The sequence below is a fragment of the Mastomys coucha genome, unplaced genomic scaffold, assembly GCF_008632895.1.
Source record: "Mastomys coucha isolate ucsf_1 unplaced genomic scaffold, UCSF_Mcou_1 pScaffold9, whole genome shotgun sequence".
Classification (NCBI taxonomy): domain Eukaryota; kingdom Metazoa; phylum Chordata; class Mammalia; order Rodentia; family Muridae; genus Mastomys; species Mastomys coucha.
In genome coordinates, this window is record NW_022196915.1 from 38,357,172 (window position 1) to 38,379,949 (window position 22,778).

Sequence of the window (22,778 nt, forward strand, 5' to 3'; positions counted from 1 at the left end):
AGGCCTTGGAGTCTCAGGGAGGAGCTACAATAGACAGCCCAGGGAACACCGGAAGGGAGCTCCACTTGGACAGTAAATGGGGAGTCACCACCGAGGCTGGGTACAGACCTTCCTGGGTGCCTGCCTGCCTGCCTTAAAGTTACCCACAGTCTCTAAGTAAGCTTAATGAACGCATTGGCTCCCCAGGGTGAATGTTGATAGAACCGAGTTTCGCTTTGTTCCTGGGTCCTCAAGAGGAGGAGACATACAATGCTTAGTTCTACACCCTCAATACTAGGTCCCAGCTGAGTGGTGTCCACTGATTGGCTAGCCTGGCCAGCTGGTGAGCACCCAGGTCCTCCGTCTCTGCCTCCCAGCCATGGGATGATAAGCGCACAGCCAAACCCAGACTCTTCAGTGTGTGCTAGGGATCAGAATATAGGTCTTTATGGTTGCACAGGGACTTTACATGCTGAGCCATCTCCCCAGCCCCTCCTTTTGCCTCAAGAATCCAAGGAGAAACCTGCAACAGCTACAAGACATCTGGATGCCCACGGCTGTTACTCATACTTGGTTAACAGCCTCTTACAGAACCATAGCTTTGCTCCCAGATCCCCTGGAATCCATCAGTGAATAAAATCCTAAAAGGAAGTCCCTTTTACTGTGGCCTTCTTGAATATAGGATGAACTTATATGCAGCACATGCCCTGTAGTAAGTAGCATTCTGAGTCCAAGTTTATTATCTTACTGAATGATCCACCTAAAACGTACTCTAGGTAACTCCAACGAGGATCCTGAAAGATGGTTTTAGGGAGTTCGGTTCCTTTTTCTTTTGTTTCTTTCTTTCTTTTTTAGTTTTAGTTTATGTAGATGTATGCTTTGTCTGCATGTTTGTCTGTGTACCACAACCATGCCTAGTGCCCTCTGGGACTAGAAAAAGTCAAGGATCCCCTGGAACCAGATGGTTGTGAGCTGCCATGTGGATGCTGGGAATTGAACCCAGGTCCTCTGGAAGTAACAACTGAGACATCTTTTAGACTAGGCTGGCCTCAAACTCAGAGATCCTCTTGCCTCTGCCTCCCAGGTGCTGGGATTAAAGGCCTGTGCCACCACCACCACCCAGCTCAGTCAGTTTTCTTTCTCTTAAGATTTATTTATTTAATATATATAAGTACATTGTATCTGTCTTCAGACACACCAGGAGAGGGCATCAGATTCCATTACAGATGGTTGTGAGCCACTATGTGGTTGCTGGGAATTGAACTCAGGACCTCTGGAAGAACAGTCAGTGCTCTTAACCGCTGAGCCATCTCTCCAGCCCCTCAGTCACTTTTCTTTAAAAGCATGATATCAATGACATCTCTGAAATCCTACAGTCTTTCTCAATGACCCACAAATGATAAGGAGGTCTTCTAAGATCTATGACAGCTCCTCTTTCCCGAGCTTAAAAATGCTATTAATAAAAAGAACAACACCACTTTCTTGGCTCCCATGGTCACACTCTGTGCAGCTTTTATATCCCACAAGCCATCCCAGGTGCTTTAAGAGGAGCAAGGGAAGGGTAAAAAAGGGGCAGGGTACAAGCACTTTCAGACCCGGATTAACAATGGTGTTCAGTTTCCTCTATAGTTTATTGTCACAGCAGACGTTGTGTGAGACAGGAGGTCACGCTCTACACGTAACAGTATGGTCAGAGCCTGAGGTAGCCCTTCCCACCCTGATGCCAAGCCCCAAGCAGTCAGACCTAAGCTCTTTCCCCTAGTCCCACTTTAGGTGCACACTGACAGCTATCAAAGTTAGTGCGGCCAAAGGACCCAGGCCCCTCCCTACTGCCCCAGCCCCAACGTGTTTACTACTGTTCTTCACTGGGCACCATCTCCCATTCTGACTTTCTTTTTACATGCTGGATATTTCTATCACATTAAGGATCACTGACCCACCAGCAAACCTTCCCCTGATAAACATTCATTTAGGACATTGCCTTCAGAGAGGCCTTGACACATCAAGGCAAAGCCACTCTCAGCTTTGGGGAAGGAGCTCCCCATCTCTCACCACCAACCCTACACACACACACACACACACACACACACACACACACACACTCCCTCTCTCTCCTACCCTTGCAAATGTGGGCTAAGGGGGGGGGGGTGATGGAGGCCCCGTGTCAGCTAGAGCAGCTTACTGTTCCTCATCCTAGATCAGGGAGAGAACATACAAGCCTTCTCAACACCAAAATGGGAGAGGGGATAATTTAGGGGGCCTGGATCTCTAAGAGATATTAGGTCACCTCACCTAGGAGCTAGAGGATATCACAGGTTAAAGGTCAAGGTTAGGGTAGCAATTAAAGATCAAGGTCATCTCCCTGCACAATCTGTCCATTTGCCTTGCTTACTCTGGCCCAATGCCCTGATAATAACACCTCTGAAGTTAGTTTTGCAGGAGGCGAGGGCTGGGTTCCCCACCAAGGCAATGAGTGTCATTCAACAGGAGACTTCCATGGTGTGCCCTGGGGGTCCAGAAGGGAGAGTCCCAGATTCGCTACTCTGCGACAGGGTGCGGGATCGGGACCGACTGCCGTCAATGGATGCTGCACTGGTCAGAGACGCTGTGCGAGACCGAGATAGGCGAGTCATGCAGGATGAGGCCACTGTAGACAAATAATGATAAGCAAGCCATCAGAGATGAGTGGGGAAGACAGTTGGTAATTTCTAATGGGGGTCTAGGTGAAGACAAGAACTGCAGCTAGAAAATCAGCGAGCTTGCCTTGTAAGAGTCCGAGAATTAGCCTAAAACAAGTCTACCTGCCCCCCCACACACACACACACACACTCGACAGTACTCAGCCTTTGTATTCTGATTAGCTTCTGTCCCAATACTCACTGTAACCCATGCCTTGGAGGAAGTACTTGAAAGCCTCTGTCAGCTTGCCCGGCTGTGGGCACATTACAAGGAAAGAGAAGAGAGAGCGGGAGAGACGGTTGGACATCATGAAAGTCACAGCAGTGGCAAAGGGCAGGGCTCTACGACCCTAATAACCCATCCCATTTCCTCATCCCAAGGTCATCAGGGTATTCACCTGAGTCAGCTGCGGCTGACCTCCAGAGTCGGCCATCTGTTCAGGAAGGAAACACCCGGAGTAGAAGGATACATGGAGATATCAGATGATCCATGCCAAGGGGAAAAAAAGGGGGCTCTCTCTCCTCCCTCTCCCTCTCTCCCTCTCTCCCCCTCCCCCTCTCCCTCTCCCTCTCTCTCTCTTTCCCTCTCTCCTCCCAGCCCCTTCACTCAGCCCCTTTGATCTTCTCTCCCTTGACCCATAATGAACCCACAAGGCTTAGACGGTGGAATTTAGAGTATGTATGCTCCTGGACTGGGGGCCCAGAAACAAGTGAGGCTTAGGAGGCCCGCTAACCTTGAGGAACGAGGTCTGCGTGGGGTCCAGTTTTGAGTTACATTCCACCTGCAATATGCAGGAGGCTGAATGAATCAGGTAGCCCTCTCCACAAGCCTCTTGGTCTTTTCCCTTTCGTCAGCCCCTACCCAATTACATCTTAACCAGTGTCAAATCCCTAAGGCCCTCAAGTTGCTCCTCCCACCCCAGAGTTTTCAAGTTTGCAACCTGGCAAGATCCACAGCTTGGGTGGACCCAGTGTGGGCAAGACCCCAACATTCCCTCGCTACCCCAAAAGTCACTACTGACCACGGCATCTTCATGAGGTGCTTGGTCTCCAACCACCAGCATCACAGGGCACCTAGGGCACGGGGTCAGGGAGAAGACAGTGAGCCTCTACTTTCTCACCCATCCTTCCCAGAAAAGTCACTAAACAAGTGTCTGCCTCCAAGGAGGAACCAGTTTGCCTTTCTCCTGCTGAGTCAGCAGGAGGATCAGAGAAGGAAGCCCCAAAGGGAGACAACTCCTTACACAGAATGGAATAAGGGAGACTGGTAACCTCTCCACAGAGGTTAAGGGATGTTGGTACCAAGGGGCAGGGCAGAGACAGGACAAAGCCGCACACATCTACCAACGTCTTACTTGAGGGTCATCTCACCGCCTCGTTCAAAGTTCAGGTCTCGGCGGCTGCAGAGGGTTCAAAGAGAAGTTGTTTTTGAAAGGCACTGCTGTCTACCTAGATAAGCTACCTCCTCCATAGGAAGCTATCACCCTCATTTATAGTCAGCTGTCGGTGATTAATAGGAAATACCAAAGGCTTGGTGGTAGAGTACCTGCTTAGTGAGGGTCTATAAGCTACCAGGCTTGATCCCCACAGCAGTTAAAACGGGAGGAGGGGAGGCACAGGCCAAGAACACACCACCTGTAATCACCTGTGCCCTAGATCTCTGGTCAGAGGCAGTTAAGGAAGTGGAAAGGCCCAAGAATGAGAGATGCCCTTACTCCTGTCCTGAAGCTGCGGCACAAACCCTGCCTGCGGCGCACACTGCTCACGACCTGTTCTCCGCTCCCATTTCTCCACATGCACACTGCTCACGACCCATTCTCCAGTCCCGTTTCTCCACATGCACACAGCCCACTCACTTGTTGTAGCTGTTCCAGTACAGTTCAATGTTCTCCAGGTTGGGCGCGTGTGTGATGAGACCTCTATACTTTTGTATCAATTCAGAATTTCCAGAAAGCTCTTCCTGAAGCATTGAAGAGAGAAATCAGGGTTGGAAAGATAAGCCAGCAATGATGGAAACTATCTAACACTTCAGATCCTCTGCCAGCTGAGGAAGTCACCCCAAAGCATTCAACTCCCCGCTGGTCACCTCTCCTTCTCCTGCCTCCCACAACCACTTACCTGGCTGAAAAGATGTCCAAGAATCATCTCCGGAATGGAAGACGTAAGGCCCGTCAACTACGAGGACAGGTGAACGAGTTCAGGACGTTGTCGAGAAAGAAACCCAGGCAAAGCAACACAACTTCATGTTTATACCCTACTACGCCCTCTTTGAAGGCCCAAATCTATTCAGTTATACTGGTAGTGTCATCCAAGGAGAGTCCCCACCCTAGATGTCAGCACACAAGGCCCTCCAAACCTTGTGGGCTGCCCAATCCATCCAGCCCTTGGCATTGGGATCAATGTTGATGAGAACAAGACCTTCAACTGTGTCCGGGTGGTTCAGCTAAGGGATAACAGAAAGGAGTTCAGAAACGGCCACACCTTTGTCCCCCGACCCACTGAGCCCTACCTATCCCCCCAGACTCCTATATGCCCTACTCTCTACCCTGCTCCCTATTTCCTTCCAAAATCCTAGAATGACAGGAATTTGGGGTATTCCTGCAAAATCCTATTTAATAGGGCCCCCGTCAGCCCCCGATCTAGCAGTTTTTGCTTCTTACAGCATATCGTGACAGAATGTAGGCTCCAGCTCCAACACCAACTCCAATTATTGTAGAGAAACTGTAAGAGGTAAAATGCTGTGTGTTACAGGCTCTAGCAGCCAAAGGTCTGTCCCAGCCCAATCTCTTCATCCTTCCTGAGGACATAGCCACAGAAGAGGACAGCAAGGACTTTCCTTTGGGGATGTAAAAAGGCACCAAGAATGCCCGATACTTGGTGTAGATGCCTGAAGTCTGTCCTCAGCTTCCTCTTGGAGAACTGGTGTCTTGAAAAGAGGTCTCTTCCTACACATACACCTTATCAATTCTGGACTCTCTGAAACGAGTTTAACTTGTTCTGAGCCCTGGCTCTACAGAGGAACTAGAATTATGGGCCTTAAAGCCAAATATGAAACAGGTGTGGTGCTAGTCATTCGGGAGAATGGAGGAGGCAGGAAAGGAAGAAAACTAGAGCTGCTGAGAGCCATGGTGCCCAGGAAAAGCCAAACCAAGAAAAGATCCCGGGAACCAGGGGTTGGCAAGATGGCTCAGCAGTCAAGAGCACCTGCTTCCTTTGCAGAGGACCCACGTGGGGTCCCCAGCACCTCCTTGGTGGCTCTTAAGCATCTATTATTCAAGTTCCAGAGGTTGCAATGCTCTCTTCTGGCCCCTGTGGTCACATATGTGTGGTACCCATACATGCATGCAGCAAAAACTCTGAGACATAAAATAAAAACAAATAAATCTGAGAAAGAGAATACACCCAAGAATCAGCATTTCCTTCCGCATGCCAGAGGCCCTCATGAGGCTTATCTTCCTTCTCCCACTGCCTGACACACCTGTCTTCCAGTGTACAAAATGTGATCATGGGAGACAGGAATGGGGACCGAGACAGGTCTATCTAGTTCCTCAGGGATGAGGTCACCCATACCTTCTCTTGCCTAACTTCCAGGTCAGAGAAGCTTCCCCTAAGCCCAAGATAGGGCCCAGGACAAACCCTTCCCTTCTCTTTCTCCTGATCAGTAAGTAAACTTCCTCTGATCGCTCCAATCAATAGTCCAGGCCCACTGCCCTTCCTAATAATCCAGGTGAAAAATCCATGGAAGAGGAAGATAGACTGAGACCAAAATCAGCCCAAAAACCATGGTGACCGCATTCTAGGGACTTCCTTATGCTGAAAAGAAAAGTTTGAAGGACTCCTGAAGCCTCTCACTTTAAGTACTGCAGGATGCAAGGAATCATGTCTGCAAGCTGGTCCAGAGACGGGTACTGGTACCTGGAAAAGAGAAAAGTATTAGTTACCAGTCTGTACTCATAGGCCTCTTGCCTGGAGTAACCTCTGCATCCTCTGCCAGGGCCTTCTATGCCTCCAGCTACACTGTGCACTACCTTGCTCACACACACGCACACACACACCTGCTTAGTAAGGAACTAATTCTTACCCCAGAGGAAACACAGGCGCCCCTTCTTCCATTCCAGGGGCATCCACATGAACCCGCACGAAGTTCTGTATGATTTCTTGCATATCCCCAAACTGAAACAGTGGCTGGAAGCAAGATTTATCTAAAGAGAACCCACATTCCCCACCCAACAACAAAATCAGAAGGAGAAAGCATGCTCATGTCAGAACCCACCCTCTTGCTCTGATGCCACCACATCAGGAGAATCTCTCTCTGGTGTGTCACTGGGTTCCCTGGCTGACCATATTGACTATGTACCCCCCACACACACACATTGGGTTTTCCCCTCCCATGTCTCTTCCCAGAAAGAGGTAGGAAAAGAAATGAAGGTCTTACAATTGAGGCCTACATCATGGTAGGTGAATATCGCTGGGCGTTTGGGTTTGGGGGTGCCATACACAGTAAAAGTGACGGAGCCATAAGGTGTCTCCACAGAGTGAGTCTGTAAGAAAAGAAAGCTTACTTTACCATCAGGAAGAAAATAGACGGAAAGTTTTCCAAAGGGGAAAAGGCAACAATAAGTGAACCATCTGTTAAAAACAGGATTAATGGGTCTTTAGAGAAATATGACAATGGAATTGGATCTGAGGGTAGAAAAATCATGAAAGACCAGAGATTATGGAATTTAAAAAGAAAAAAAGAAGGGAAGAGAGGGAGAAATGTGAGAAATAGGGGGAAAAAGTATAGAGGGCCAGATTGGGGCCCTCTCAATTTGGAGACAGAAGAGCTTCTCCTCCCACCCTGGCACAGTCAGTCCCCGGACAGTTACCTGTCCCTGGTCCAGGAGGATGCGGGCAGCTAACTCGGCCTCCTGGAGAGATACACACAGACATACACACACAAACAGAGACACACAGAAAATGGAGAGATGGACACAAAGAGTAGATAAAGAGAGACCAACAGACACCAAATACAGAAAGAGTGACAAAAAACAAGACAAGAGAGGATGAAGGTTAGTGTAGTGACGAGACGAGGTCTGGTGGGCTCCCTTTTACAGTGTCTAGGCAGAGAGATGGGAGGAGATGGCGAGAGGAAGGATGTGCATTAGATGAGAGCCATGGGTCTAGGTTGTCGGGGAGGCAAGGGGGAATGTTCAGAGCTTGGGATTGAGGCAGGGAAGTCAGAGAGTCTCTATAAACCTTGGCAGTCTCCGGCGTTTGTCCTGGCAACAGAGGCTTCTCTTCAGTGATCTGCACCTCCTGAAGTTCTGCCATGGTGGCCTGGCAGGATAAGAAAACATTAAACCAGCGGTGGTGGCGCACACCTTTGATCCCAGCACTTGGGAGGCAGAGGCAGACGGATCTCTGAGTAAGAGGCTAGCCTGGTCTACAGAGTGAGTTCCAGGACAGCCAGGTCTATACAGAGAAACCCTGTCTCAAAAAAACAAAAACAAAATAAAACAAAAACAAAACAAAACAAAAAACAATAAGCCCGAGAGGGAGGCGGCTCAGCCCCTGTACTCTCATTCCAGGGCAATGCAAGGTACAGAGGGACCCCAGTGCTGAAAAATTCCAAGACACACAGAGGGCTTTTCTGGCTCCTCTACAGCACTTCCAGGATACTACCAAACAAGACAGCACATCTCTCCAGACCGATAGCCCCATGGCTGACCCTCAACCCCAACACTCGCACCTCAGGATGCTCCTCCCTCTCTGCCCCTGGAGGGAGACACCAGGGTGGGGAAGCAATGTGGATCCAGTTTCTTAAGCTATATTTAGGGGACATCCCACTCCCTGTCGTAGCTCACTGACTGGGTACACTCAGTGTACCAAGGGTTAGGGTAGTTAGAGTTCACAATTGACCATGACCTTCAACTATAGCCCCAATGTCAGTATCTTGAGGGGCTAAAAAGGACTGAGGCAATGATCGGCAAGTACTCAACAGAGGGACCTAGATATCCAATCCAACCAAGTTTCCCTCTCCCTGGCTACTCAAGACTCTCCCAGGTACACAAATGAGCGTACATGAACACTGGTAGGCCTAGAGAGCAGCAGAGCACCTGTGCAGGCTTGAAAGAGAAAAGAAAAGAGAAAAGAAAGAAAGAAAGAGAGAAAAGAAAGAAAGAAAGAGAGAAAAAGAAAGAAAGAAAGAAAGAAAGAAAGAAAGAAAGAAAGAAAGAAAGAAAGAAAGAAAGAAAGGGAGGAAGAAAAGAAAGCCAGCAGCATGAGCTGGGTGGGGTCAATTTACTGAGCTCCTATTGGTTGGATACAGAAAGCCTGGAGGTCAGGGTTTTTAGTCCTGACTCTGGGGTCTGAGGAAACACAGGAACAAGGTGAATGACATGGGTGACGGACTTGGGTCTTTTAGGGACATATGGCCACAGCCAAGACCCAGGATTCCAGGGTCACTAACCCTTCCTAATCTCCCCGAGTCCAGAGAACGCGTCCTCTCTAGGTTCCAATCAATACAAGCTGGAGGGGCCTACGGGCAACACAAGCGAGTCCAGGCTGGGTAGGGTATGAAGAGAAAGGAGAGCTGCCATGGCGATAGAGCATGACTGTGTCAAAAAACCCCGGGTCCTACCCTACTGCCACTACTATGTGACCTTGTCCGGTTAGTTACTACTCGGTTTTGACAGTTCTCAGTTGATATGTAGGTAATACAGCATGACCTTTTCCTCCACCGTTTAAAAACAAGCTTCAAGCCTTCATCTCTCCCCTCCACCCAGTCTAATTGTAGGTCCCTCGGAGAAAGGGGAGGGGGAATAGGGCGGCCCCGTAACCTCCACACGTCCCCGGACTGCCAGCCAGCATGTGCCAGCCGGGAAAGGATTGGTAGGACTTGACTGGCCGCTCCCAGAACACGAAACCTGACCCTATGAGTCTCTAGCTGCAGGTCCTCGTCCGGACCAACACCCTCTCACGGCAGACACGTAGCGCCCAGGACCCTGTACATCATCTCAAGAGCGCCCCAAACACGCCCTGCACTTTGCAGCGCCTCCGCCTTTGTGCGCAACAGCGGAGCGCCTCGCTTAGCCAACCCCTTCCCCAGAACTGCAACCCGGAGACCAGAAAACCACGATGCCCACCCTCCTGGCCCGCGCCTTCCCGGTCCAGAGGCGCACTTGCCCCTCCCCCTACCTGCTGCAGCCTCCACGGTCGCTGCCACCTTCACTTGCCTTTGACTTAGGTCCGCCCTAGCTCTGGCTCCCCACAAACCCGCCCCGGGCCCGCCCCCGGGCCATCTCCCTGCAGATCCGCCCCGACCCCCCATAAACACGCCCCGTAACTCGCCTGGGCTACCAGGGGAGGGGCGAGAGGGTGCGGCTTGAGAGCACACAGAGGTGATGCTCATAGGCTCTCTGAGTGCTCCCCACAAACCCTAAGCAGCGTGAAGTGGGATGCGCTTAAGCCCCCAAATGGTCCTCATGCCCACCTCAACGCCCCCTACTGTGACCTGGCTCTGCCAGGCTCACTTTTGGCTCTCTTCCTAGCCCCCCAGATTGAGTGGCAGCGACGGATAAAGTGGGGAGGCCAACCCAAGGTGCCCACGTCCCACGATTTCAGCTCCGCCCGCCCGGAAGCCGAGAGCTAGGTCAAGGAAGGGAGAGGTGGGCGAGAGCCACCGCTCAGACCGGGTCTCGGGGCAGGTAGGGGTAGTGGTGCCAGCGAGTCTGGGGGACGGGGCGTCGAGGGCGCAAGAATTCCGAACAATTGGGGTGCTGGTACCTCCTCAGTCGAGTCCCGCCGCTTGCTCTCCGGCTGCTCCGTGAGAAGTTGGACAACAAGCAGGGGGTTGGGGGGGCAAGAAATGCTGGGGGCCGCTATAAATAGAGAATGAAGGAAGGAGGGGAAAGATGATGGCCAACAGAGACTCCCGGGTCAAGGCCCCAAGGAGGGGGGCGGGTAGAGGAGGGGCTGGGGACCCCCCAAGGGCTCTGACTCCTGTGTAAACAGGCGCGGAGGCGGAGCTAACTCTGCAAGGGTGGAGTAAAGGATTTGAGGAGGACTCGATGTCCTGGGCTGAGACCCAAGAGACCCTGTGGCTGAGGCGCTGAGGCGCTAACCCCTCCTAGTCCAACCCCGAAAAGGAGGGCGAGATCAGCTCTGAAAAGCTGAGTGGCAGTGCCTGGTTGCCGATGCCTCTTGAGCTGCTGTCTCCTGGGCCCGACCCTCGGTGCCTGGTGGATTTACCATCCTATCCTAGACTTCCACAAGATTCACATCTGAGACACGTCCTCCCTGTGCTCTCTAAAGAAGGCTTGCTGAAGTGGACCGGTTAATGGACTATGGAGATTGGAAGTTGTGTTAAGCAACCAGATTGTATTTCCCCACATGCCCTTGTTCTCGCGCCCCTGCTCCCAGAATCAACCCTGCCCCATCCCCCTTCAGCCTAGTTCCAGACTTGCCATTTAGGGGGCTGGGCGCCAGGCCAGTTGAAAACAATGTCCAATGGAACTGGAGCTGCCAACTGCAACACCAGAGCAGACTGCTCCCCCCCAAGACCCCTAGATTGCCCTCCCCCCTGCCTGGGAACTACCCTCACCACCCACAACCCCCCTCCCCAAGGAACATCAATGCCCCTTTCATCCCCACTTGGCAGGTCTGTTGGAAAGGAGGAGAGGCCAAGAGGGAGGAGGAGGAGACCTGGGTAGGCTCAAACCCAGCTTAAAAAAACAAAACCAAAAAACACCCTAGGCCTAAAGAGCTTCCTATATCCCCCAAACAGTCCCAAGTTTTCCTCTGTTCTTTTTTCCTGTTCCCTTCATAAGAATTGCTCTAGAAACTGGCACAGAAACCTGGCATCCTAGCTTCCTGCGTAGCCCCTGGGTGCAGGTTTAACGCTCTCCTGGAGCAGAAGTTTGCTGGACTTAGGAGCAGAGCTACAGATGGGTAAGATAAGAAAGCTCTGACAGCCCCTGTGGCTTGTAGAAAGCAGAACCTGGCCTGAGCACTTCAGCCTGCAGGCTTCTTTCACGTGTCTAAAGTAGACATACTTAGAGAGGGGGAGGGAGAGACTGGAAGGTTCCAGCATCTAAATTCGTCTCTGGGTCAGGATGACTCAGGGGGAACCTGATAAGGGGCAGACACAGGGGCTTGGGAAGGGCTGGAGATGGGAAATTTCCACTGAGATCTGTTTACTTCCTAGAGCTAGGGGGTCTCTAGGCAACTCCTGAGGACACACACACACACACACACACACACACGCACAAAACTGGTCTGCCTCATTCATTGTTCTTCACTGGACAAGTTCAAGACCTACCTGAGTACAAGGGTCCCAACATGGACAGTATCTAGCCTTCTTTGTCAGGGTCAAAAGCAGTTTCGAACTATGCTTTTAGCTAGGGGACAGTTTCAAGCACATTCAGTGTGCAAACCACTGGATAGATGAAATTCAAAGAGGAGATATGGTCAGTTTTGTGATCCAGGGGTTGAAGAAGCATATAAATATAGAAAAGGCTAGGGGAAATAATCTATAAGATCAGTGTATAGAGAACAAGTCTTATAGCAGGCTCCACCACTCTCCAGTGGGAGAGAAGAGCTTTTTTTTGTTTCCCCAGGATAATTTTAATAACCCCTGATGAAGAAAGCACAAATTGGAAATTCAGAAATACTTAAAGTAGTGTTTAGGGCACTCTAGCCATCATATATGCATTTGTAAAGCATATTATTTAGCGTTCACATTCAATCTTGTTTGAACCAAAAGATTTCAGGGTTCCTAGCAATATTTCTGAAGCCCCACCCCTGGAGGCTAGAGACCACAGGCTAAGAGCCACATGTTTCTATAATTCAGAGGAAAGGAGTTTTGTTTCTAAGGGTGAACCTCCCAGACGAGAAGTGGAATATTTGAGTGGGAGAGATGAGGTGTTTCATCTCAGCAGAGAGCAGAAGAGAAAGTATAAGCAGAAATGCAAGAGCTCCTTGGAAGAATATATGACCCCCAAATCTGTATCATTATCCCCAACTATACAGATATGGAAACCGAAGCCCGGGAATATCAATGACTTGCCCATGGTTACCAACTGTATGGTGACCTTTTGAATGTACAACTGTTATGCCACTAGGGCCCCAGCTAAGAGCAATGTTAGTGAGGCGGTGACACTTGGTAAGATAGACTGGGTCCAAGTTGTGCCCTTGAATGCTAGGCAGAAAGATTTGACAGTAAGAACCATAGATTATACTTTTTACTTTGAAAAGATGTTTTATTTTTATTTATGTGTCTGAGTATGAGTATACGCATGTGAGAGCAATGCCCATGAAGGCCAGAGACATCAGATCTCTCCGGACCTGAAATTGCTGGCTGCCTGATGTAGGTGCTAGGAGTTAAACCCAGGTCCTCTGCAAAAACATTATATATTCTTAACCACAGAGCCATCTCTCCAGTTCCAATTATTTATAGCATAGTCATTCTGTGAGACAGGGTATCAGGTATTCCTCAAACCTGATGAGGTATTCCTCATCTTCCTGCCTTAGCCTCCATGATTACAGGTGTGTGTCACTGTAGTCAAGTACCCTAATCTGTTCTCCAGTAAGAAGAGTGGAGAGAAAACCTTGGTTGGGGAGCGTTACACTAATGGGGAAAGGGTAACAGAGCTGGTCTGTGGAATAGAGAGAAGTAAAGAACTGAACCTAGAAAAATGTAAGAGCCCCAGGAAATCGTAGAGATATGAAGTATGAAAGACTGGGGCCTGGAGAGAGAGCTTAGTGGTTAGAAAGCCTAACTGCTCTTCCAGAGGACCTGGGGGTTCCATTCCCAGCACCCACATGGCAGGTCTGGACTGTAACTCTGGTCCCAGGGGATCTGATGCCTTCTTGACACTTCTCTTCTGGCCTCCATGAGCAACAGACCCACACATGATACACAGACATGGATGCTGGCAACACACCTGTACACATTAAAATGAATAAATTGGATAAAGACTTGAATAGATGCAAGAATAGGAATGAAAAGGGTTTGTTTTGTTGTTTTGTTTTGTTTTGTTTTGTTTTGTCTTGTTTTTGAGACAGGATTTCTCTGTGTAGCCCTGGCTGTCCTGAAACTCAAGTCTATAGACCAGGCTGGCCTTGAACTCAGAGATCTACCTGCCTCTGCCTCCCAAGCACTGAGAGTTAAGGTGTACACCACCACCACCCAGCAGGGATGAACTCATAAAATTATAAACAAGTAATTAGATAGCTTAGACTAGAAAGTAACCAATCTCTGATGTGAGATCCCTGAAGCTCATCTCTCTTAGAGGGCTTTTTGTCCAGAAAGAAACCATTAAAGGACATTTGGAACTGCTCAGAATCATCTCTGGGGGATTTTCAGAGTTTGAGACTTACTCTGACACATTTCACTCTACTTTATATGGATCTGTTACACTTCGGGTCCTCTGCATTTCCTCTCTTGAGTCAACAGTAGAAGCTCTTTAAAATCCCTGCTGTGTTTGGTTTTCCATAGGATTCTCAGTCTGGTGGTCAGTACATCTTGGCTAGGCGATCAGAGGGCAGTATCCCACACAAGCCAGCCCATTCTCCTCAACCCCAAACGCTTCAGTGGTTGGGTCTTCCCAAAATGTACATGCTAAAATTCTCCCTCCCAACATGATAGTATTAAGAAGCGGGATTTGGGGGCTGGCGAAATGGCTCAGCGGGTAAGAGCACTGACTGCTCTTCTGAAGGTCCTGAGTTCGGATCCCAGCAACCACATGGTGGCTCATAACCACCCATAATGAGATCTGATGCCCTCTTCTGGTGCATCTGAAGATAGCTACAGTGAATTACGTTGGAGCAAGCAGGACCGGCAGAGGTCCTGAGTTCAACTCCCAGCAACCACACACGATGGCTCACGGTCATCTGTATAGCTACAGTGTACTCATATACATAAAATAAATAAAAAATCTTAAAAAAAAAAGAAGAAGAAGAAGCGGGATTTGGGGGAGTCACGATGAGGTTTTGTGATGGTAAAAAGATGAGATTTCAGGAATGAGATTTATAGGCCAAGGGAACTCGACCATGCAAAGGCCTAGAGAGGCCAGAAGCCGTAAGATTGGTAAACAGGGACGAAGTGGTTGGAGGAGGGAGGGTGGGTGCTTATCATCTGAAGATGCCACCAGACTGGCAGCTTACTCAGCTCAAAGGTCACGTCTTGCTATCCACAATTCCACAATCTTTACACAGCTTGAAATTCTGGCTGATTTCAACGCAGTGGCTGGACTACTCCCAGAAGACGAGAAATTGGTGGATCTCTGCTGCTGATGCTGGAAGTGAAGACAGTAGAGAGACTGAGCCAGCTGGTGCCAGAAGTGATGTCATGTATACTGTGACATCACAGTGTTTCTTTTCTGCTTTCTTCACCCATTTTTGTCTCCCTGTTGCCACGCCTTCTCCCCAGTCATCTGACTCCCACATAGCTGCACACACTTGTATACAAAGGCACAGACACCAGCTGGGCTCCCAGGTATATGAAAGTGGTGGGTAAGGGGGAACTCCTAATGCATAGGAGTTTAAGCTTGACACAGTGCTGGGAGGGAAGGATCATTGCTGCAGCAGAGGGTGGAGAGGTCGGGGAGCCAGGAGAGCAGCAATAGGGAGCCAGGAGAGCAGCCGGGAAGAAAGCAATAGTCCCTGGTACTGCTGTAGTTTACCATGCTCCTTACCCTCCCATTATCTCACCCTCCCTCACTCCCCAGCCCCATTCCCTACTGCCCCTCCCCCACTCCCACCCCCACCCCCAGCCCCAGCAACTGACCATGGCCTCAGAAGCAGAAAGAGCATTCCATCGATTTGCTGTCTTTGGAGAATCGTCCAGCAGTGGCAATGAAATTACCAACAAGAACTTCTCCAAACTCTGTAAAGACTGTGGCATCATGGACGGCAAGGCAGTGACCTCCACAGATGTGGACATTGTGTTCAGCAAAGTGAAGTAAGGAGCCAGAGGTGGGGGCTGAAGTGAAAAGGTAATGGGTCACAGTGCATGTGTTTTGTTTTGTTGAGACAGTTTCTCTGGGTAGCCTTGTCTATCCTGAAACACTGTGGATCAGGCTGACCTAAGAACTCACAGAGATCCACCAGCCTCTGTCTCCTGAGTATAGGCACTAAAGGCATGCACCACCACCAGCCTGGCACTGCCTGGCATAGTTCTTAAGATGGAAGATTTATAAGGAGCATCTGGCAGATGCTGGGAACTGTCCCAGGCCCTATTCTCAACATCCATTGGCAGGATAAAATAGGCCATTCCTGACTAAGAAGAAGGTAGATGTTGGGGGGTGATGACTTCACACTCCACAGTTACTGAATTTCTGTCTGACTGGCCAGGGCCAAGAATGCCAGAACCATCAACTTCCAACAGTTTAAAGAGGCAATGAAGGAGCTGGGCCAAAAGCTCTTCAAGGGGAAGAACCCAGATGAGGCTCTGGAAGATGTTTTTAAACTCATGGAAGGCAAGGACCCTGCCACCACCGGTGTTACTGTGAGTAATGGTCTTGACTTTTTGTCTGATCTTTTCCTTCCTTCCTTCCTTCCTTCCTTCCTTCCTTCCTTCCTTCCTTCTTTTCTTCCTGTCTGTCTGTCTGTCTGTCTGTCTAGTAGGCCCTTACTCTGATAGACTGGCCTGGAATTGGTTGTGTGACCCAGACTGGTTTTGAACTGAAGGTCTAAGAAACTTCTGCCTCCCAAGTGCCGGGATTCTAGGTGTGTGCCGCCACACTGACCTCAGTGATAATGCTCATCTCAAGCCCAGAACCCCACTTCTCCCCTAGACTCTTCTGCTCTAGTCCCCTCTCTGCATCTATACACCAGATCTTGTTGGCAGTGTGACTCAGGAGACAGGGTGCATAACCTGTGGTATACTGCCTGTACTGGAAGGCTTTAGAGCCCTTGGAGTTCTTCCAGAGGTGAGAGATCTGTGTACTGGAGAGAGACATTTGCACCCAGAGCAGTTGAAGCGCCCAGCTACATCCTTAGCCACAGAATAGCTGTTTCACTAAGAGGTATTTAGACTTGTTCTCAAGTCTCATGGTCCAGACGCCTCAACCTTCTGTGGCTTTAGGAATTGACGCCTGCATCCCCAGTCTTCCTCCTATGTGTATTAAGGTTTAATCTCAGACTTCCTGCCTCTTACCCCTCTCCTTCCTAAAGTGTTCAGAAATGATTTCTCTGGATATGGAAAAATATCCACCGTCCTTTCCCACCGCTGTGTCTGGGCCTCAGGAAGCAGCACTATGCCAGAGGCAGAACAAGTGTTCTCAGCATGGGTTCTAAGGCTCTAAGACCATATGTGGGGGAGGGCTGCGAGGGCCCAGAAAAGGGGGACCTCAAACTTACTCTCTGGTTTGCAGAAAGCAACGACGGTGGGTGGAGTAGACCGGTTGACGGACACCAGTAAGTATACCGGAAGCCACAAGGAGCGCTTTGATGAGAGTGGTAAGGGAAAAGGTATTGAAGGACGGGAAGAGACCACTGACAACTCAGGTTACGTGAGTGGCTACAAGGGAGCTGGCACTTATGACAAGAAAAGCCAGTAGAGAGGAGTCATCTTTGCCTGCTAGTTTCCTGACCCCATGTTTTTAACACCAGGAAATCTAGGAAATAATAAACAATGTGTGTGCAGCAGCATCTAGTGAGTTTCATCTTCATTATGAGGACGAGGAACAGATTGGCCCACAGAGAGAAAGGGAGAAGAGGAGTAGTGGTGGCGCATGCCTTTAATCCCAGCACTTAGGAGGCAGTGGCAGGCAGATTTCTGAGTTCGAGGCCAGCCTGGTCTACAGAGTGAGTTCCAGGACAGCCAGGGCTACAACAGAGAAACCCTGTCTCAAAAAACAGAGAGAGAGAGAGAGAGAGAGAGAGAGAGAGAGAGAGAGAGAGAGAGAGAGAGAGAAGAAAGCCCAAAGAGCTAGGGTTTTCAGTCATGGGCCCTTTACCCTGCTAAGTAAGCCTCATGCATACCAGCCATAGGATAGTAGTCTCCTTGGCAACTGCTCCTGAGACCAGGACTGGAGAATACATTTGGAGATAAGAGTTAAATCAGATGCAAAAGAAAAAATATTTACTTACTGTGTTCACATAGGAGTGGCGTCTTCCCTTCTACCTCCCCAAAGGGAGTCACAGTTCTTGATTTGGCATACCATGACCCAGATAATCATTTATGATCTTGAATGAATGTGTCTCCCAACTTCCTCATCTGCTAGAATCCAAGTTTTGTTGGGAGATAAATAGAAGCCAGGAAGGGAAGACCTGACACCTACCACAAATCACAAATTTATTTTTAGGCTAGGAAAAGATAGAACCTTTTTGGTTGGATGGATAGTTTTTGAGACAGGGGTTTCACTATGCAGTCCTGGCTGGCTTGGAATGCTAGATCAGGCTAGCCTTGAACTCCCAGAGATTTGCCTGCCTCTGCCTCCCAGGCGCTGCCATTAAAGTCTTTTATGAGTCCCACCTCCATCCTCATGCCCAGAGAGCCGAAGACATTTCCAACTGCTAAGAGGGTCAAGGCAGGGGGAGGTTACCAGGACGCACAAAGCAGGAAGGGAATTCAATCATAATTGAGTTTGAATTAATTTTTCCAACTTTTTATTTTGAAATAATTACAGATTCACAAGAAGTCAATCTAGAAAGGGGCTCATGGACCTCCTGCCCAGTTTCTCCCAGTGGTTTTTATACCTTACATGACTGGGGCTGGGACTGCCTCTTCCCCTGCCACCTGAGTAAAACAGAGATAACAGGGGACCAAGGGACCTTGGGAAGGACAGGAAAGGTCATTTGAAATTGTGGTGGGCCAAGGTGAGAGATATGGAGGACAATGTTTGGGAACAGGCAGGCCGCATGGCTAATGTTGGTTGGGGGAGTCCGGGGAAGACATCACTAGGCTCCAATGGTGGGAGGAGGTGGGGAAGGATGAGTTATATGAAGGGAAAGGGGAAATCACAGATTAGTGCAGGCTGGGAAGCTGTGACTGCAGACTGGGAAGGGAGGCAAATGGGCCTGAGGGTCATAGGGAGGTTCTTATTGCCGGAGCAGAGCAGAGCAGAGTGGAGGGTGGCAGGAATTAGAAGGGAACTTGGGGTTGCGGGAGGTGTGGTGGGGGTGGAGAACTGACTGACACTAAAAACAGGCCTAGGGAGAGATACTGGAGCTGGGTGCCTGTTGCCATAGTGTGAGCTGGGGCCTGGGCCTCCCTCCAGGAGTCGGGATCTGGCCCAGCAGATACACAAGCACTGCCAGCTGGACACAGTCTGCTTCTTGGGTGGGTTTTACTGTCGCTGGGAGAGGAAGGCTCAGAGTGGGGGCAATGGGAAGGCGAAAGAGCCTAAAGGAGGGTGGGGCTCTGATTCAGAAGTCAGGGAGGAAGGCTTGCAGACAGACTCAGAGTTTGGGAATGGGCCTCGGTGTGGCATGTAGAGGCCTGTAGTAGGTAGGACTGGTTTGGGAACTAAGTCCCTAGTAAAGGCCAATGACACCTATTGGCTCAGCATCATGCTTGCGGGAGCAGAGCAAGTACAGCCTCTGGTTGGTCAGAGTGCTGTTGTAGCTACAGCTGGTTGGTGCCTGTTGATGGCCCAAGGTGCAGACTGTGATGGGGAAGGAGCTCTGAGTGAGGGTGCAGTACTCATTGTAGTTTTCACAGAAGCTCTCGCTGTATTTGCAGAACTTCTGGATGCTTTCCAAGGGGGCATGGACCACATAGTGGATCTTAGGGCAGTACCAGTCCTGCAGTTTGCCTCTCACGTAGGCCATGAGGCCGTTACAGTATCCGTGGAAACCCTTCGGGTAGTTAACCATGGGGTAGTCAACATGCAAGGTTCGGAAGTTCTTGATGGCCGTCTGCATTGTGATGCCTGTCACCAGAGTTGGCCGCAAGACAAGCTGGAGGACAAGGAGCCAGGCCACATCTGGTGCCATGCCTTCTGCTGGCAGAGTTAAAGTAATTAGAGGCACGTTGGGCTAAAGAGACTGCCCACCCTTCCCAGAGTCTCCAGTGTTCTCCATAGGAAACCATGTGCCTCCCCTAACCTCTGAGAACTGCCCAGTACCTTACAAATTCTGTCACTCCAAAAAAGGCAAGGCACTTGCTCAAGGCCACCCCTCAGACCAGCCATCTACAGCCAACCCTTCTGCTGTGGTTCACCACCGAGACTTCGTCTCACCCAGTCCTTGGGCTGTGCAGCACAGATTCAGAGGTCCACCTGGTCCTTGGGGAAACCGCTTCTGAATGCTCCCTGTTTCCTGGCAGTCCTTATGGTAGCTACAGAAGGAATGGAGAACAGGCTGCCTTGGTAATGTCTGACAGCTCTGCAGGAAGAAACTGAAGACAGTCGGGAGGGGAGGAGTGGGAAACTGAAGACAGTCAGGGAAGGGGAGTGGGAAACTGAAGACAGTCAGGGGAGGAGGAGGACAGGGATGTCTTGCCTAAAGCCACCTACAGCCTAGAGGTGGGTTGAGACTGAAAAGATTTCTGGATAAAGACAGTCTGGAAGGAGGGAGTGTCCCCTGGGTTGGAGGAGCACTGTGTTAACCAGGTTAAGTGGGCAGGAGGAAAGAGACATCACTCTCTGGTCCCCATGCTGGTGTCCTCAGGACACTTAGATCCAACCTCCTGGCCAGAAATCCCTAAGTTCCTGATGAGGCCTTCTTTGATGTGTGCTCTGGCTCACAGGTCCTGCTTTTAGCAAAGTGGGAAGGAAAGAACCATCTTTTTTTATGAAGAACAAAGTGTTTACCTTTGATCAAGGGTTCGCCAGTGTCTCATCCTACTCATAAGCCCCAGGGCCATGCGCATCAGCACCTCCTACCAAAGTGGCAGGCTGAGAACAAAGAACCTCCAGGACTTCTTCCCACAGTCCCCATTACCAATGCCCAGCTGAGTGTGCCAGCATCTTGCACCCTTGACTCAGGGCCTGTCCATTCAGAGCACTGCTAGGAATCTCTGCATGCTGGCTCTGCAGCCCCAACAAGCTGGTTCTGGCTCTTGAGAGAATGTGAACTACCTGACCTGATCAGATTCTTGGTACTGGATGGTGTGTGGTAATTTGTCCTGCTGAAAAAAGGGCTAAGTTGCTCAGCTTTTTATCAAATATCTGGATCTTCATCAAAGTCAACAAGCTAGTTTCAAGGAACTTGCCAGCTCTAACCTTTGACCCCACAGGCCTTTCAGCCTTGTCTCCCTGAGGGCATTCTCCACATTTACACATTTACCAGAGCTATGTATCACCCTGCCCCACCTTCTGGGATGCTCTTAGGAGAACCTTTTCACCTTCAGCGGCAGAAGCAGGAGTCAGAAGGCAGACCCCGACGTGCTCTGGGGTTCACTGTGGAGCTCACAGGAAGGAGGAGTTGGTCTCAAGAGACATATTGATATTCTCTCTGTGGTCTCTCATTTGCAGCCTCCTCGGGACTGGTTCTTTCTGGCTACACAAACAAGAGCCCCAAATTAAATCTATTCTCCTCGGACTGAGTTCTCTTGTGTCTTTGTCTTTATTTTCCCTGCTGCTGTGCTAAAAAGCTTTGACAAGAGCAACTTAAGGGGGAAGGGTTTATTCTGGTTCACAGATCAAGGAGAGCCCATTGGGGTGGGCAAGACAAGGCAGCAGGATCCTGAAGCAGCTGGTCACACTGAGTCCACAGTCAGGAAGCAGGTATGAATGAGCACAGGTTGCCGCTCAGCTCCTTTTCTCCATCCATACGGTCCGCACGGTCCCAGCCAGGAAGTAGCAACTGGGTTTTGCCACCTCGATTATTGCCATCAGGACTGTGCCCCAAAGGCGTGCACAGAATCTTATGTCCTAGGCGATTCTAGATTCTACTAAAGTTGACATGAGCACTAACCATCATGGCTGTGTGTCTGCTTCCTCATCTCCCTAACCATCAATCACAAGGCATGATGGTAAGTCAAGGCTCGAGTCTTGGCTTTATATGGCATGTTCCATCCCTGAGTTCTCCAAGCTTCTGCTTCATCTGCTCATGAGGATGGTGCATTATCCCTCAGAGTGGTATTAGGACTCATTACCATGTAAATCACAAGCTTGTGCCCAGTGCCTAACTGGAGGTGACTACTCAGTAAGCAACGAGTCCCTAAGTCATGCAGCCCTCGGAGTCTTATTTAAAACTCTCCCCAAACTAGTCCCTCCCTTGCATACTTCTTTCCCAGCTCAGCCTCTCTCTCTTACCTGGACACCACACACTCAACTCCACTAAGTCTCCGTTATCTTTCATTCAACTACCAAAAAGCAAATTAGTTCCCACAGGACAGGAGAGATGGCCCAGTGGTTACAAGGACTGGCTGCTCTCCCAGAGAACTCAATTCAGTTCTCATCCTTCACATGATGGTTAACAACCACCTGTAACTCCAGTTCCAGGGGATCTGATACACTCTTCTGGACTCTGTGGGCAGGAGGCCTGCAGGTGATATATACATACATTCATGCCAGCAAAATACTTATACACATTCAAAATAAAAAATTAAGTTCCCTGTTTTGTTTAACCCTTTGAAACAGTTTCGTGTTTCTTACAATATATAATCCATGAGACTGTGGTGATCTTGCGCCTGTCTGTGGATCTGCATTTCCGCCCCTGCTGGCTTCCCACCTCTTACTGCCTGCATCTCACACTATGCCCTCGGGCTGTCTCTCCTGGGAAAGCTGTTGATGCTTCCCCCTTGCCCTCTTGTCTCATGCATAACTGGTTTGTGTGATGTGAGGACAGTCCTGAGGTCTCATTACCGAAGTATCTGCTTAGAAGACCCTCCCTGAGGACTCTGTGCAATTCAGACAAATGACAAATTCAGACCCACAGAGGCAAGTGGCTGTCCTTCAGGCTGCAAAATGGTGCCCTGGCCTGGCTGATTGAATCTGTGCTTTGAGGACATCAACCCACAAAGTCTGGGATGCCAGATTCAGTCTTCCCTCTCACCCCTAGTCCTTCCAGGCTGCAGTTGGAGCTTCAGGTGGCTCTTTCCATCCCACAGGTCACCACTCTCTAGCCCCTCCATCCGCTTACCACTCACATGTGCACACAAGATCCCAATCCTAAAATCACGTTAGAGAGGGAAGGGTTTCCTAACTGGCTCTTGTCTCATCCTCTGTAAGATGATTTTAATGATTA

The 22,778-nt window shown here is 49.8% G+C and overlaps 3 protein-coding genes across 12 annotated transcripts; 1 reads left to right on the top strand and 2 right to left on the bottom strand.

The window, feature by feature from the left end:
• Positions 1-1,591: 1,591 nt before the first annotated feature.
• Ndrg2 (NDRG family member 2) lies at positions 1,592-14,945 on the bottom strand. 6 transcript variants are annotated; one of them, XM_031361399.1, is made up of 16 exons: positions 14,805-14,944; positions 7,896-7,976; positions 7,526-7,567; positions 7,093-7,198; positions 6,739-6,859; positions 6,510-6,572; positions 5,318-5,378; positions 5,014-5,100; positions 4,776-4,832; positions 4,514-4,617; positions 4,013-4,057; positions 3,680-3,731; positions 3,392-3,439; positions 3,056-3,091; positions 2,860-2,911; positions 1,592-2,626 (listed from the first exon to the last, which is right to left on the bottom strand). In XM_031361399.1, the coding sequence occupies exons 2-16, from the start codon at positions 7,968-7,970 to the stop codon at positions 2,460-2,462; spliced, it is 1,116 nt and encodes a 371-aa protein (XP_031217259.1). In that variant the 5' UTR covers positions 7,971-7,976; positions 14,805-14,944; the 3' UTR covers positions 1,592-2,459. The 6 variants fall into 6 exon arrangements, with proteins under 6 accessions (XP_031217259.1, XP_031217257.1, XP_031217258.1 ...); XM_031361397.1 differs by lacking the exon at positions 14,805-14,944 and adding an exon at positions 10,425-10,635; XM_031361398.1 differs by lacking the exon at positions 14,805-14,944 and adding an exon at positions 9,837-9,997.
• Positions 11,460-21,133, top strand: Tppp2 (tubulin polymerization promoting protein family member 2). 4 transcript variants are annotated; one of them, XM_031361403.1, is made up of 7 exons: positions 11,460-11,588; positions 14,856-15,135; positions 15,368-15,600; positions 15,993-16,146; positions 17,015-17,057; positions 18,272-18,461; positions 21,062-21,132. In XM_031361403.1, the coding sequence occupies exons 2-6, from the start codon at positions 14,989-14,991 to the stop codon at positions 18,442-18,444; spliced, it is 750 nt and encodes a 249-aa protein (XP_031217263.1). In that variant the 5' UTR covers positions 11,460-11,588; positions 14,856-14,988; the 3' UTR covers positions 18,445-18,461; positions 21,062-21,132. The 4 variants fall into 4 exon arrangements, with proteins under 4 accessions (XP_031217263.1, XP_031217265.1, XP_031217266.1 ...); XM_031361405.1 differs by lacking the exons at positions 18,272-18,461; positions 21,062-21,132 and adding an exon at positions 20,335-21,005 and having other exon boundaries at positions 11,474-11,588; XM_031361406.1 differs by lacking the exon at positions 18,272-18,461 and having other exon boundaries at positions 11,477-11,588; positions 21,062-21,133.
• Positions 18,243-21,060, bottom strand: Rnase13 (ribonuclease A family member 13 (inactive)). Of its 2 annotated transcripts, XM_031361407.1 has the most exons (3): positions 20,932-21,060; positions 19,826-19,923; positions 18,243-19,585 (listed from the first exon to the last, which is right to left on the bottom strand). In XM_031361407.1, exon 3 carries the CDS (start codon positions 19,578-19,580, stop codon positions 19,119-19,121), a length of 462 nt encoding a protein of 153 aa, XP_031217267.1. In that variant the 5' UTR covers positions 19,581-19,585; positions 19,826-19,923; positions 20,932-21,060; the 3' UTR covers positions 18,243-19,118. The 2 variants fall into 2 exon arrangements, with proteins under 2 accessions (XP_031217267.1, XP_031217268.1); XM_031361408.1 differs by lacking the exon at positions 20,932-21,060 and having other exon boundaries at positions 18,243-19,588; positions 19,826-19,949.
• Positions 21,134-22,778: the final 1,645 nt, after the last annotated feature.

Coding starts and splice junctions, on each gene's coding strand:
- Ndrg2 (XM_031361399.1), bottom strand. CDS start 7,970: ATGGCAGAACTTCAGGAGGTGCAGATCACTGAAGAGAAGCCTCTGTTG. Junction 5,101..5,317: donor ACATTCTGTCACGATATGCT/GTAAGAAGCAAA, acceptor GTTATCCCTTAG/CTGAACCACCCGGACACAGT. Junction 4,618..4,775: donor TTGGACATCTTTTCAGCCAG/GTAAGTGGTTGT, acceptor TCAATGCTTCAG/GAAGAGCTTTCTGGAAATTC.
- Tppp2 (XM_031361403.1), top strand. CDS start 14,989: ATGTATACTGTGACATCACAGTGTTTCTTTTCTGCTTTCTTCACCCAT. Junction 15,136..15,367: donor GACACCAGCTGGGCTCCCAG/GTATATGAAAGT, acceptor CTCACTCCCCAG/CCCCATTCCCTACTGCCCCT. Junction 16,147..17,014: donor CTGCCACCACCGGTGTTACT/GTGAGTAATGGT, acceptor TCTGGTTTGCAG/AAAGCAACGACGGTGGGTGG.
- Rnase13 (XM_031361407.1), bottom strand. CDS start 19,580: ATGGCACCAGATGTGGCCTGGCTCCTTGTCCTCCAGCTTGTCTTGCGG.